The 15,155-nt window shown below is 39.2% G+C and overlaps 1 protein-coding gene across 3 annotated transcripts in view; it reads left to right on the plus strand.

The window, feature by feature from the left end:
• The window catches only part of LOC137299183 (islet cell autoantigen 1-like), a 129,407-nt gene that overhangs the window by 31,223 nt on the left and 83,029 nt on the right, over positions 1–15,155 (plus strand). For all 3 annotated transcript variants that reach the window (XM_067831754.1, XM_067831755.1, XM_067831756.1), the window contains exons 5-6: positions 5,892–6,015; positions 11,806–12,004. In XM_067831754.1, the coding sequence (XP_067687855.1) occupies positions 5,892–6,015; positions 11,806–12,004 (323 nt within the window). The remainder of the gene's footprint in view (positions 1–5,891; positions 6,016–11,805; positions 12,005–15,155) is intronic.

Raw genomic sequence — 15,155 nt, forward strand, 5'->3', positions numbered from 1 at the left:
CTGAAGCCATTCACCTGAAGTATCCAAACATGATCTTGCAACCAATTATTTTTAAAACAGGCATTTACTTTGTTTTCTGGTTCACTTTATCATGATTACAATTATCTGGCACAGGTTTGGGTCCAACTATGGATGTCACCACAGTCCAATGAGTATGGCCAAAGGAAGAAAAGACACTCCACATTAGTTGTTTGAGATGAAGATGATATATAAGAATGTCAAGACATGGAGACCCAAGTTACATCAATCGTAAGGTCTAGTTGCAACAGACAATGCTTCATTGATTGCCTATATAAAGTAGCAGTTGGGTATAGCAACAGATAAACAGATGAAGGAGACTACACTTTTTTCCCTATTGTCAATCTTAATGAATTGTGGATTAGAAGCCTGCCGTGTGGTTGGGAGAATTGAACCATCTGGGAGACTCCACAGGAGCAAGATTATTCAAACAGAATGGTTTCTACCTCCGGGGTTTTGGTGGCCACGTGTGAATGAGTTTGTGAGCATGGTGAGTAAACATTTTGAGGGGTCTGCACACAAGATTTTTTGGGTTTTTTTTAGTTTGCCTTCATAGTTTGTTTGTTTATTTTGCCTTCATAGAATGCTGAGGTAGCCCCCAAGTTAGACAGCTGGGAGCAGGCCTCTGTTGTTGTAATGGGTAACCATGATCAGGATGCACTGTTTAACATGGCCACTGCAGAAGAAAAGTTTTGATGACAACACAACTGGTTCCTAGATGATCATGGACAGGTGGGTGTGGATGAGGGGCTGTGGACTGCTGAAGAGCATTTGGACCACAGTAAATCACTGCTTGATTAGTTTGCTGATGCCTTTGACCATGGGAAGTGAAGTATGAGTTTTGAGGAAACAAGCCTGTGCACTCAAAACAAATTTAAGTCTGAGTTTTCTCTGAAGTTTCAGTTTTTACTCACATCTGAGAAAACACAGAAAATGCATTTAACTGAATGAACTGAAATTGCTTTTAAACTTAGTGACCAATCTAAGTTTGACAGGTAGGTTACCTGAGAATATGGGGTATTTTGGTCTGAGAGATGCAACTGAATTAGAAAATCAGCTGTTTCAAATTGTCAAACTCAGTTTGAAATTCGAGTAAAAACTTGAGTTTCCTAAGAGAAATGGGATCCATGTCTCACTGCAGAGTTACAGGAAGAGAACTATTGACACAGTGGTTATCCACAGGACCTTACTAGTCATGTAGAACCAGATCCATGCCCTTGACATTGTCCTGAGACACAAGCCATATTTCAGATGGCAATTTGGGCAGTTAATGGGAGAGGAAGAGGATCCATTTCACACACTCAGATTTAGAGCAACAACTCTGCTTGACACTGGGGAACCCAATAAAGATTTTGAGTATACGAAACTGGTGGATTTCTTGGATACTCCTTTCCTGATGTTATCGAGCATGTTTATCATGTCATACAGGACATCAAATTTGCTGAAGAGGATAGTGACCTACCCGTACCTTAGATATTTTTCCCTATTCTGACTCATGCTTAACTGCTTACTCTCCTCTTCCTGGTGAAGGTAGTGGAACACCTGAAATCCCTTTAAGTTCCCTTCTAAAAGAAGCGGACGTAAAATCACACTCACCCAAGTGTATCCTCCCTTTTCCCGCGCACATGGTCAGCTGACCGCAATGGTACCTCATTCTCTCCCTATCGCCCGACGAGGGCGGCTGGTGGCACCTGGGGTCCCGTACACGGCTATAAGTCTTTCATTCTTTGGATTTTTATCGCTAAATTTCTGATGTGTACGGTTTTTGGCTTGTATATATTTTTTGTTATTGTACAATTTTTTATTTATTGTGCCTATTTCTGACACATATGTCATCAACTGACACTTTTCAGTGCAGATTACATCTGGCAGCGGTTGACCCGCACATACTTTGCCCAGCGTGTAAACCTTTATGTTCTGCTCATACTCGTGTATTTTGCATTAAATTGTCTCAAGCAGAATTGGAACCTCAACAAGATATCAATTTCCTTGGGATTTGTTTCATCACTACGGTGAATCAGAATGTTGTTCCGGAGGACCGGAGGGTCAAGATTCTAGAAATGATAACGCTCTACTATCTCCGCTAACACTTTTTGTCAATGGCAGTGTCTACTAGGCCTCCTCACGTCAGCGCAAGTTATGACCAGAAGAGGAAGACTGCAGTTGCATCCCTTACAATGATGCTTGAATCTTCATCTCAACAACAGAGGACAGATTCTGCTCGCACAGCCTGAAGCCTTTTCTGATGTGGAGGACTTGCCGATCGAATGTCTGCGCAGGAACCTATTTGTTAAAGCCGGTATTCAACAACCACCTTTACGTAGATGCATCTCTACATGGATGAGGAGCTTATCTGGAAAACGAAGTAGCAGCAGCAATCTGGAACAAAGAGGAACAGGCTCTTCACATCAGCCAGTTGGAAATGAAAGCAGTCATTCATGCCATCCACCACTGGTCGACAGCATTGAGAAACAAGTTATTAATGATCCACAGAGACAACAGTAGCGTTTTACATAAAAAAAACAAGGGTCAACAAGATCACTATTTCTGCTACGCCTAACGTTTCAACTGTTCAGCCTAGTCAACAGTCTGAATCTTAAGTAAAAGCATGTCACATACCAGGTGCCTGCAACGTCATGACAGACGCCTTATCTCGTCCCCTACCTCCATCTCCAACAGAATGGATGCTGCATCGGGAAGTGTTTCAACGAATCAGTCAAACTTTCGGATCACCGCAAATAGACCTATTTGCAACGAGATTCAACAAACAGACAACAACCTTTGTGTCGCTAGTACCAGATCCCTTAGCCTGGGCAACGGACGCTGTCAGGATTCCATGGGACGTAATAAATGCATAGGCGTTTTCCCCTCCAGTACTGTCACCAAATGTCATCGAGAAAATCAGACAAAGAGACTACAACTGATTTTGGTCGCGCCTTACTGGCCAACAGGAGATTGGTTTCCAACACTTATAGAAGAGCTAGGACAACCAACACTACAGTTACCAGAGTGGAAGAATCTTCTCATTCATCCCCACACAAAACAAATGCACGGCCAACCATCGGTATTTCGTCTTCACGTATGGACCATATTAAGACTTGTTTGAAACGCAGAGGATATTCAGCAAGAGCTGCGAAAGCAGTCATCTTAGCTTTACAGAAATCCACTCACACAATTTATGACGACAAATGGAAATGGTTTGAGACATACGCCAGAAAAAAGGGATTTTCGGTGAACAAGGCAACTCATCCTCAAATAGCAGATTATTTATGCTATTTACGTCAGTCTAAAGGTCTGAAGGGTTCTACATTATCTACATATTTAGCTGCTCTCAGCTCAGTCATCACCACGGGAACAGGTACCAGAGCTCATTGCCTTACTAAGTCCGTTCAAGTTGGAAGATCAACAACACAGATTTAGAGCTCCATCGTGGGATTTAAATATTGTACTCCAACATCTCACAAGTTCAATTGAACTGTTGACTCAAAAGTAGCTATTTTTACTTGCCTTGGCTACAGTGGCAATAATATCAGAAATTCATGCTCTAGACTTTAATCGAACAAGCTTTGACACAAGTCACCAGGAAACAGTTCATATAGATCTAAAATTGGATTCATAGCATCAACTGCCAGGCCAACTGGATAGACAGTTCTGTATACTGGCTTTGTCATCAATTTTAGGACTGTGTGATACACAAGATTTATCATTATGTCCAGTGAGAGCATTGAAAATATACATTGCACATACCAAGTCTAGAAGACAACGGTTCAAGCGCCTATTTATCCTTATATCTACTGAGACACCCACGGAAGTATCCCGCAACACTATCTCAGTCTGGATCAGAGCTTTTATACTTAGAGTATATAAAGCAGCAGGATTAGACCCTAACCCAAATGAAGTCCGAGCTCTAGCCTCTACACTAATTGGTAATTGCTCGCTATCTACTATTATGGAAGGTTGTTTTTGGAAGTGAAAATACAGTATTCGCCAACCATTATCTGCGAGACATAGCCACGGAGGACTTCCCTGGCATTCATCAGTTTGGACCACATGTCACTGCTTATCAACTAACAGTTCCCCGACGATGCTGACTTAACTCACCCGATTTATCACATGACTTATGGAAGCCAGACGCTCTGTGGAGTATTTTGGTGGAAATGCTATGTGCACGTCTCGAACAGACTAGCATAAGTGATTATGACCTTGCATTCATTATGAAGATACTTAAACCTGAAGAAAGGTTGCAACTAGTTTCAATTGTTATATCGTGATATTTAGTTACATCAGAAACTAACAAGACACTAGCTAAATTAGTGTCATCATGTACCAGTCAACAAACCTTTTTTCGACTGAATGTGACTCCCCCCAAAATCTACAACGAATATGAAAAGAATAAGAATAATTATCGCCATTACAAGTTCCCGTTAGGGGGGGAAATTATTGGATGTAATTGACAACTGACAGCAGAATCCAGCATGGCCTGACCCACCGCCGTTTCTGTCAGATTCTGTAAGCAATTAAGGATGAGTCAGGATAAGGAAAAATATGTAATTTTCTGAATAAAATTTATATTTTATACTTATCCTGACTCATGGCGAAAGCCTGCCCAGCCACCCCTCACAGACACGCTAAATTCTCGCATTCTCATGTCAGGCGATTACAGGAGAGTGAAGTAGCATGGCGGTCATCTGACCATGTGCGCGGGAAAATGGAGGTCATACTTGGGTAAGTGTGCTTCTTTTAGAAGGGAACTTCAAGGGATTTCAGGTGTTCCACTACCTTCTCCAGGAAGAGGAGAGTAAGCAATTAAGCATCAGTCAGAATAAGTATAAAATATCAATTTTATTCAGAAAATTACATGTTGGAATACATACAGAATTGTACAGAAACATCATTCTCTTTGCCAAGTTGATGATGAGAATACTGATGAATTTTATATTGTTGTGTATGCCGTTATCTCAGAGTTCCCTTTTGAGGCGTTTCTTACCTCAGCACATCAATTTCAAAAATGCTTGTTTTTATTTAGAAACAAAAAATTGACGAATCATCATATGCTGAACATACACTGGTTTTTACATTACTGAACTCTTTGGGGAATCTTATAATGGAATATCTTTGGCTGAATCCATTTTCATCTGGACTGATGAGGTCGGATTTATGCTTTACTTGCCAGGATGCAGGAGAAGTTATTTACTGACAAAAATTTTGCCATCATCTCATTAAAATGGATGCGAAGATAAACCATTTTCTGTCCCAAGTCTCCCAGAGCTGACCAGGTGGAATGTGATGAGCCTGACAACTGAATCACCTCATTTGTTTAATGACCCTTTAAGGAATGTTTTGGAGTTGATAGCTTTCGTCATTCTACTGTCACATGGCTCTGAGTTCTGTCTCTGGCAAAGAAACCTCACGTTTACTCACACAAGTTTTTGTGGGCCACTTGCATCAGATGTACTGAATATAATACTCCGGCAGCTCCTTCTCCTTTAATTGTTAAATAGCCATGTTAACATGGTGCAGCTGATTGTTTGATTGAGCCATATGATTATATCATTTCGTTGCTGATGGTGCAGGTGGAGGAAAAAAAGAAAAGAAAAATAGTACCCTTCTGAAGATGTCCTGTGCATCCATGATTAACTCTTGGTTAGTGTAGTAAGGAAACCAAAATGTTTCACATTGGTAAGTTGTGTTGAAGTGCCTGTGCAGTTCACTTTGGACTGCTTACAGGTCCATAGTATGACAGGATTGTGTAGTGGTTACTTACAGCACCAGTCAGTGTCACATGTAAAAGGTTTTGAGACAAGTTAAGGTAATCACAAGAAGTTTCTTGAACATGAATCATGATGAGTGTTGTTTCTTATTTTTTTTTGTAGCTGTGTCTCAAGAAGAGAATGCAATGGGTCGATTCTTGAAAGCTCAGAGCAGCCACGACAAGACCCGAGCTGGCAAGATGATGGCCGCTGTAGGCAAATCACAGAGCTTTGCAGCACAGCAGAGGTGAGATGTTCTTCAGCATTTTCTCAGTTACATGGCACAATTACCATGCTGTGCACAATATCCTTGTTTTTCTGAATCCTTAACACAGAGCTGAAACAGAGCAATCTTCCCTTTCTGTCACTTAACAAGATTATAAATCTATCTGATGTAAGTGAAAGCATTTTTAAAGTAATGTAATCTGTTATTTGTTCTTATTTAGGTATTTTTTCCATTATTGTGACAAAAACGTCATTTTCAGTGGAATAACACATGGTATTTAACTGTTGACATCAGGGACATCAATATTGCTTACAACTTACTGTGTTAGAAGTAACATTATACCATGACCAAATGCAATATATGTAAGAGTAGGAACCAGATAGTTCCTTACTTATAACCAAGCTTGAGATTGATTGTTTTTGTTTAATGGAAAAACACCTAACAATGAGCAGTGAATTTGTTTCTCTCAGTGCACCTGCATGAAATTCATCCTTGAATTTATCTATTTTCCCCCTTAATGTGTGTTTTCAGTCGTCCTAAATGTATTTTAACAAGTACAATTTGGCTACTCTGGATGAGGCGTTGTTTTAGTGTAAATGACTTATTTGTCAGTCAAGTACCGTGATGAGGAAATTTGTTAAGACTGGATCTCTTGAAAAAACACTTCAAACTTAGGTTACAAATTTGCTTTGGTATTTCGTGGCAAATGTTAAGAAATCAGCATGGCAGGTGTAACGGAAAAGAGTGGTAATGAATTAGAGGGCAAATAATGAGGAATTGCTCAATGTGGCTTGGACCTATGAAGTAGACATTGAACCTGTTAGCAGAATGTTTGCAAAAAAGAGGATAGGATGCAGGCTCTTCTCAGCAACTCCTTCCCTACCTTTGCATACTGTTTTGCCCCTTGTTAGACAGTAATTTGTGGTATCAGCTATCCCACTTCTGACAGCATGTGGTGGTAGGAAGGACAACTATCACAGAGATTTGTGGGTTTATTTGCAGCTCAAAATGGGCTTACACAGCCAACATGGCGAGACAGTGGCCATGTGCTCTCAACTCCCAGACCAAGGGCAATGAGAGTTATCTCCCTTACGTTAATAGTACTGGGGCCCTTTTGGGGATAGGGGCCTATTCAGGGTTGTACAGTTCATAGTGGACCATAAACCTCTTCTCGCTCTTCTTGGTGACAAGTCTCTTGACCAACTCCCACCAAGAATACAACGATTCAGAATGCGTCTCATGGCATATTCATATGACATTTCTCATGTTCCTGGGAAGCAGTTGTGTTCCGCAGATGCACTCTCCAGAGCTCCTCTTAACTTGGCACTCTCCAGTGTGGAAACTCGTCTTCTAGCGGACACAAACATCTACGTTGACTCAGTATTAGCAAACTTACCTGCATCTGATCAGCGTCTGGATGAAATTCGTCTAAAGTTGCGCCAAAACCGTGTCTGTTCAGTCATCATGAAATACTGTCTTGAGGGATGGCCAATTTATGCATCTCTTCCAAACTGTACAAGATCATACTGACCGTATCAAGGAGAACTTTCCGTTGTTGAAGGGCTCTTGCTGTTTGGAAAAAGGCTAGTAATTCCATCTTGTATGAGAGCAGAAATGCTTGATATCATTCACTCTACACACCAGGGCATAACCAAGTGTCGTGCTCGTGCAAAGGAATCTGTATGGTGGCCAGGACTTAGTTCTCAGATTGAACAAGTTGTTATGAGTTGTCGTACTTGCTCTCGCTGTTGACCTAACCCTCATGAGCCACTCATCCCATCAGAAACCCCTACTCGTCCATGGAGTAAGGTATCCACTGACCTGTTTGAAATCAATTCAAATCCGTACCTGCTTGTCATAGACTATTCAAAGTACATCGAGATAAGTAAACTCACAAGTACAACCTCGGCAAGTGTTATAAACCATCTAAAATCCATCTTCGGAAGACATGGAATCCCTGATATCGTCATCTCTGACAATGGTCCTCAGTACTCGTCATACATCTTCAAGAAGTTCTCTGATGACTACTGTTTCAATCACATCACAAGCAGTCCGAGGTATCCCCAAAGCAATGGTGAAGCTGAAAGAGCTGTTGAAACTATCAAGCAAACACTGAAGAAAGCAACTGATCCATATCTGGCATTGCTCACATACAGAAGCACACCACTGCAATGTGGTTACAGCCCAGCGCAGTTGTTGATGGGACGTAATCTACGCACAACTCTTCCTGTTCATCCATCACAACTTGAACCTCAGCTGCCTTCTTCACAGCAAGTCAGTTCATCTTTCAAGCAGTCTAAACAGCGACAAAGTCTGACTATGACTCTCGTCACAGAAGTCGCAATCTTCCACCTGTAAATGAGGGAGATAAGGTGTTAGTCCGTGACCCTGAAGCAATTCGGGAAGCCGAAGTATACAAGAAAGCAAACACACAACGTTCTTACTATGTGAAGTCTGGTGACAGTCTCCTGAGAAGAAATCGAAAACATCTTGTCTTGTTGCCACCACAACAGTCAACTGCACATCACGCAGAACTAACTCATTCTCCAGTCTCCACACAGACACAGACACAGTCAAGCAGTGACATGCCTCCAAACTGTACAGTCACCAGATCAGGAAGGGTGTCCATCAAGCCAAACAGACTTGACCTGTAGTGTAGTGTAGTGTAGTGTGTGACAAGCCAAACTAGTGACTTTGCAGTTGAAAGTGGAAGGCATAAGATAAATATATCCTAGTGTTCTTTTTCAGCTTATGGACGTTTAATTATAGTTGCAACTTAGCATAAAGTTTATTTTGTGTGATTATTTCATACACAGCCAAGTGCACATTAGGTTACTCATTATTTCTGGCTTGTTCACTGATTAAGTGTTCCATTCTTACAAAGGGGGATGTGGTATCAGCTATTCCACTATGAACTGTACAACCCTGAATAGGCCCCTATCCCCAAAAGGGCCCCAGTACTATTAACGTAAGGGAGATAACTCTCATTGCCCTTGGTCTGGGAGTTGAGAGCACATGGCCACTGTCTCGCCATGTTGGCTGTGTAAGCCCATTTTGAGCTGCAAATAAACCCACAAATCTCTGTGATAGTTGTCCTTCCTACCACCACATAATTTAATCAGCAGTTCAAACTTGGCCTTTTCCAGTAGCTTTTGCAATGTTGAAGCCTCATTTAGGAAGGTGATATATTTGCCCTATGCATTAAATACTGTTTCAGGCATTATGACCTTGTATTATATTAGCAATGCAGGAAAATTCAAAGTTGGCAAAATGCATACATATGATACTGTCGCCTTGTCGGAAACAATTGACGAAAGTTAATACTGTCAGTTTGAAATTGCAGTTTGGGTTTCAGATTAAGTTATTAAAGATCAACATACTTATCATGCACCATTCAAGTGAGAATAAGAAGCCAAACCATCCAAATCAGAATAGTTATAGAGTGTTGAATGTTTCCAAACTTTGGATACACACATTGTGTGTTTCTCTATATGACAGTGTTGCAGTGTACCTTTCTGGTTTGAGGTAAGTACAGTATCAATGATTTATGCTCAAAACATTTACCAATTTAATTATGACAGGTTTTCACTATAGCTATAGTTCAGTAGTGGAAAAAAATAATTTTCAGCATCATAAGCAAGATGCATAGGAATCAAGCAATACATATGTTGCCGTGCCAATAATTACTTCATTTGTATGCCACTTCTTGCAAAACATTATACCGACAACACATATTTCCAGTATTGAAATATCAGTTTTACGAGGTATTGTTGTTTAAAATTCAGGTGGTTGTACCTGGTATGCATAATTAAGATGTCATGTTAAACTTGTTTCAAAGTGTAATTCTTAATAAAATATCATTGTGTTTTCACTACCATCATAACAAACAGGAAAGGGATCATGTGGTGGTCCAGTTTTCGATCAAGGCATGCTTAAGTAACTGATACATATGTTACAGATGGTAATGTTGGTAACAACACTTGCTGAAGGTTTCAATTGCAAAGATCATATCATTGGAAGCCAGAAACTTGGGTATTTTTAAAACATCAGTACGTAAACTGGCTGTCAGTGTTATTTAATGATGTTTTGTTTTCACATAAAGACCTATGTGTTGGTAAAGAAATGGCCTCCTCTCTGAATTATATGAAAATTAAAATGAATTTTTGTTTAATGGGATTAAAGGATTGATGTACAAATGAAAGCTACTTTAGTAGCTTATCAGACATAGTTAATATATTTGCAGTGACATTTGGGTTAGTTGTAGGTTTTTGTTATGTGAAAGAGCATAACTATATGGTAACGTATGTATCGAGATGTATGCTGCTCATTTGTTGAAAGAACGATCAAGGAAACAGACCTGTTAAATTATAACAACAGGTTCTCATCCGGAATCCCAGTCTTTAGACTGATGGATATTTGCACATGTATTTTCGTCCTGGCTGCTACTTTTCCCCTGAATCTTGAGATAAGTTGGGGACTGTGTAGCCATCTTCAAAGGTTAAGCAACAATGTTGGATTTCCATGTCTCCTCTTGTCATGGAAGATTTGTTTCCTACCACTTCATTGTGACCTCCATTGTCTGACCTGTTGAGATTTATTTACTTTACACAACCTTCACTTTCATGCCTGACATCCGCATACGTTTAACCATCCTCAAGCAGGCCCATGGCTTTCTCCACTATTGACCGGAGAAAAACATAGCAACATTGAACATTTGTAGGATACTGCTTTACTTCAGCTGTCATTACCCACGCTATGGAGACAGTGCCATAGCTAAGTAGTTAAAACATCATACCAAAGGCCTGGGTTCAATTCCTCACATGTCTGCAGTATATGGAGCCCATTTCTGTAGTCCTCTGCCTAATACTGCTGCAAGTGACTTATCTGGTAACATATGAGATCACCCTTTGTGATTGAAGGGACATCAACACAACTGAAAATGATTTCAGAAGACTCCTAGATGGGAAGTTACATCAAGAGAATGCTAGTGTGACAAGTATTTACAGTGAGTGAATGAGTGAGTGAGTTTAGTTTTACGCTGCACTCCGCAATATTCCAGCTATATGGTGGCAGTCTGAAAATAATCGAATCTGGACCAGACAATCCAACATGAGCATCGATCTGCGCAATTGGGAACGAACGACGTGCCAACCAAGTCAGCTAGCCTGACCACCCGATCCCGTTAGTCGCCTCTTATGACAAGCATAGTCGCCTTTTATGTCAAGCATGGGTTGCTGAAGGTCTATTCTACCCCTGGACCTTCACGTTGACACGTATTTACAGTGCAAGTCTCAAGGTGCATATATAGATTGTCATCAATCTTGGAACACTATGTGCTAGATATTCCCGCTGGTTTATGTTGACCACAGTGTAGGAGAATGTATTCTGAAGGAATTATCAAACAAGCTCTATCATTGTGGAAAGTTCTAAAAATGTATTGCATATGGAAGTAGTCCCTCCCACATTCCCTGATACAACTGCGTCTGGTGGATGCAGTGGTGGTTTGAGGCTCTCATTCTTTGTAGATATTGGATATATTCAGCAGGATGTGCCATGATCTTGGCAACTTAAAATCACTGGCAGACAGTGATGAGGATAAAAATTTGTTAAACACCTAAATATTTTAATGTGTGATATTGCCTGAATACTGTCTATAATTGATATGGGTTGTTATAATTCTTAGAATTCTATACAAGGAGAACTATTGTTTGATGCTTGACCTCAGTTTCTATCTTTATTGAAGTGTAAATTCATCCACTGAAGATGAATTTCTGAATTGTCGGAAGTGATCATCAGTTTTCTTTTTCACAGGTTGGCATTACGTGTTCCTTTAGTGCGACTGTACCAGGAGGTAGAAACGTTCCGATATAGGGCAATATCAGACACGCTTGTCACTATAAATCGAATGGAGGGAGCACGCACAGAATACAGAGGAGCTCTGCTCTGGATGAAGAATGTTTCTGAAGAATTAGATCCTGACACCTATAAACAGCTTGAAAAGTTCCGTAAGGTAAGGTTTGATAACAAATCTGACTGCAATGAGGGTATAGCAAAAGTATGTATAAATGAACAAAATCAATATGGTCCTTATTCCTTCCCTGAACATCTCATATTTTTGGCTGGGGGAAATAGTTGAAAATTCTTACAAAGTTGTAAGAATGGTTACAGCTTGTGATAGCTGTCACTGGTTTTGGAGAAGCCATTACATCACTGTTTGTTGTCATCTGTGCAAAGTATCAAATGTAGGAATTCACACAGAATAAAATGTTCACAAGAGCATTAACAGAAACCAATTTTCAAACCTTTCATAAACATTCATCAAGGAGTTTCTTATATAACTATTAAATACTATTTAAATTTTGCCATTGCTTTAAATCAGGGTTTAGAAGACACTGATGGAATGTCCAGCTTATATTAACTCATCAACTGCACAATGATGATGATCCACACACCTCTGTTGTTGAAAGTTGTGAAGGATCTTACCTCGATAAGATTAGTGTGACACACTCTCTTTATTATTTAGTCCATCTTTTCAGCTTGAGAATCCACTGAGATGTGAGGAGACTCACATCTGACATATTACAACTTTATCAATGATAAATTCTGCACTCGTTACGGCCTTAGCTCCAGCTTCATTCCTGTTCTTGGATGACTGTAGTGTGCACATCTTCCAGCTGCCTTGGTTGTCTCTACTGCCTACACACATTAACAGGTGTGATATACAGTAATCTCCCTAGATCTCAAACTCCTGGGGTGGTATTCTACGAAAGTCTAAGATTTTTCATAAGTTTTGATAAGTATTTAAAAATTTACTTAGCTCACATTCATAAAGTGACTTGGTCAAAAACTTAGCTTAGTCGGAGTTTAAGTCGATCATAAACTTAAGTTCTTGACTGATGCGCGTGTGCATCATTGCTAATGGGAAACACCATTGACTGAAAACTTCGGGTGGAACTCTTTAATGCAAGAAAACATAAAGTGATTCGGCGATTCCCTTCTGTCATTGTATCACAGACAACAACACTGTGGTCAAAATGGCAGAAACTGATATGCACGATGCAAAGAAAAGAAAACGTAACTGGAGTAGAGACGAATGTTTGCAGTTATCAGAACTTGTGAAGCAAAGGAAGACTGTGACAGGGGGGGAAATTAGGCCAGGTTTTACCTTGGCAAACAGACGGGCTCAGGAGGCGTGGCAGGTGATTCTATTCAATGTGAATAAGAACGTTGAATTAGGCTTGGTCGGAGAACTTCTTGCAATTTGTACAACTGAAAGTTGTACAAACCTTCAATATCATTCCTTTGTATAGCACTTCACAGGCACCATTTAATGCATTTGAGAAGTGTTAGTAAAAGTATATTTTTTAATGAATATTGAAGTATAGATCTGTATGATCTGTAAATGTTATGTCTCTTCGGAATTTTTTTGGTTAAAAACAATGTGTTTAAGTATTGACATGATAAACATTACTGCTGCACAGACTTAATACAAGTGAAAATAACAATTATCTTACTGTGATATGGACAAACCATGGTATCACTAATTTATAATGTTTGTTTCAGTTTAAAGTAAGGACCAATATTATTCCATGTAAGATGTTGTTGTTCCAATAAATATATCAGACTCTCTTTATGTGAAGATTGTTATGTAGAGGATAGAGGATTTTTGTTAAGTCTCTAAAGTCTTCCTAACAAAACAGATCCTTTCTTTTTAAAATATGTTGACGACATAAAGATAAATGTGTTCACAGATCCCTGACCATGTGTCCATGCTTAGTCATTTGTAAAAACTCTGGTCATTTACACATCTACGAAATCATTTATTACTTTCTGCTGTAAGAATTATTAGAGAACCCATCACCAGGGATAAATATTTCAGTGTTAAAACAATGAAGGATCTTTTTAATAATGTAAATCATCATTTAATATTTGGTTTTTAAAAGAAATAGAATTGGTAAATAAAGTTTGAACAATGTGTTTTGTATATAGATAACTTGTTTTATAAACATGATAAATGGTAGTATAAATTAGCAACTGCGATTGGTAGTGGCTGTATCCTTGAAGGGAGTTAAGGTATTGTAAAATTATTGTCCCCCTGAGAGGGTATGTAAGACCCAAAACTTTCAAAGTCAAATTTAAACTTACCAATTTTCCAAAACGTAGTATATTTGTTATGTTGATTTGGCTATGTTTTCCTACACTTGGCAGTGGTTGAAGGGATGGTGTAAATCCAGGTAGGGTCCATGCAGGTAGCATGGTGATCTACCTTCAGTTGTTGGCGATCTATAACCCATTTTGATATTGTATATCGTCCTCTATAGTTAAACTGTTTTAGATATAATTATTAGTTTTAAATATCTGTCTGTGATGATCTAGTTGTTTTACTGTCCTTTGTTGACAGGTTTTTAGAATATTTATATGTTCCATTTCTAAGTCATATCTTATCTTACAATATGGCTGAAATATGGCCGTTGTGACATTAAATATTAACTCACTCGCTTAGAGAACAGTAACCTATTAATTGAACGTTATATATTTCACAATGATTGAACTGAATTGCTTTATCACTTGTTACCTTTATTTTCTGGCGGTCTTGGTTCAGTGATTTTCAAAAACGTATTTAATTGTTTTTTTCTAAGATTCACTGTCATAAAATGTAATAAATATTATCACATGGGATTCTAAAAAGAATGTGAGTTTAATAGAATGAATCATTTTCAGAGTGTAACTGACAGCCTAAATGCTGTGGGCTTAGAGAATAGGGCCAAAGAAGAAATCGAAAAAAAGTGGAAGAATATGAAAAGCAGTGGAAAGAAGAATTACTCGAGATGGAATCTCTGAATTAGTTTTTCATTACTGTATTCAACGAGACCGCCTTCTTTGGTGAAACGAACAACACTTTGTTGCTACGACAGCCATGTGGTTTACTGACTTAAGTCAAACACCTTCTAGTTAAACCTTAAGCCAAAACTTAAGTCAGAAAGAGTGAAAAACTTAGTTTCTTTTCTAATTAAGTTCTTTTATGAATACTGCCCCTGTATCTCAAACCTAATTTCCACTACCATCCTCTTCCTATATGTATATATCATTATTTTTTGTATTTGCACACACGCACGCACGCACACAAAATATCTCGAAATTAGTCCCAAGATCACCAAGTC

Source organism: Haliotis asinina, chromosome 10, assembly GCF_037392515.1.
Source record: "Haliotis asinina isolate JCU_RB_2024 chromosome 10, JCU_Hal_asi_v2, whole genome shotgun sequence".
Taxonomy (NCBI): Eukaryota; Metazoa; Mollusca; class Gastropoda; order Lepetellida; family Haliotidae; genus Haliotis; species Haliotis asinina.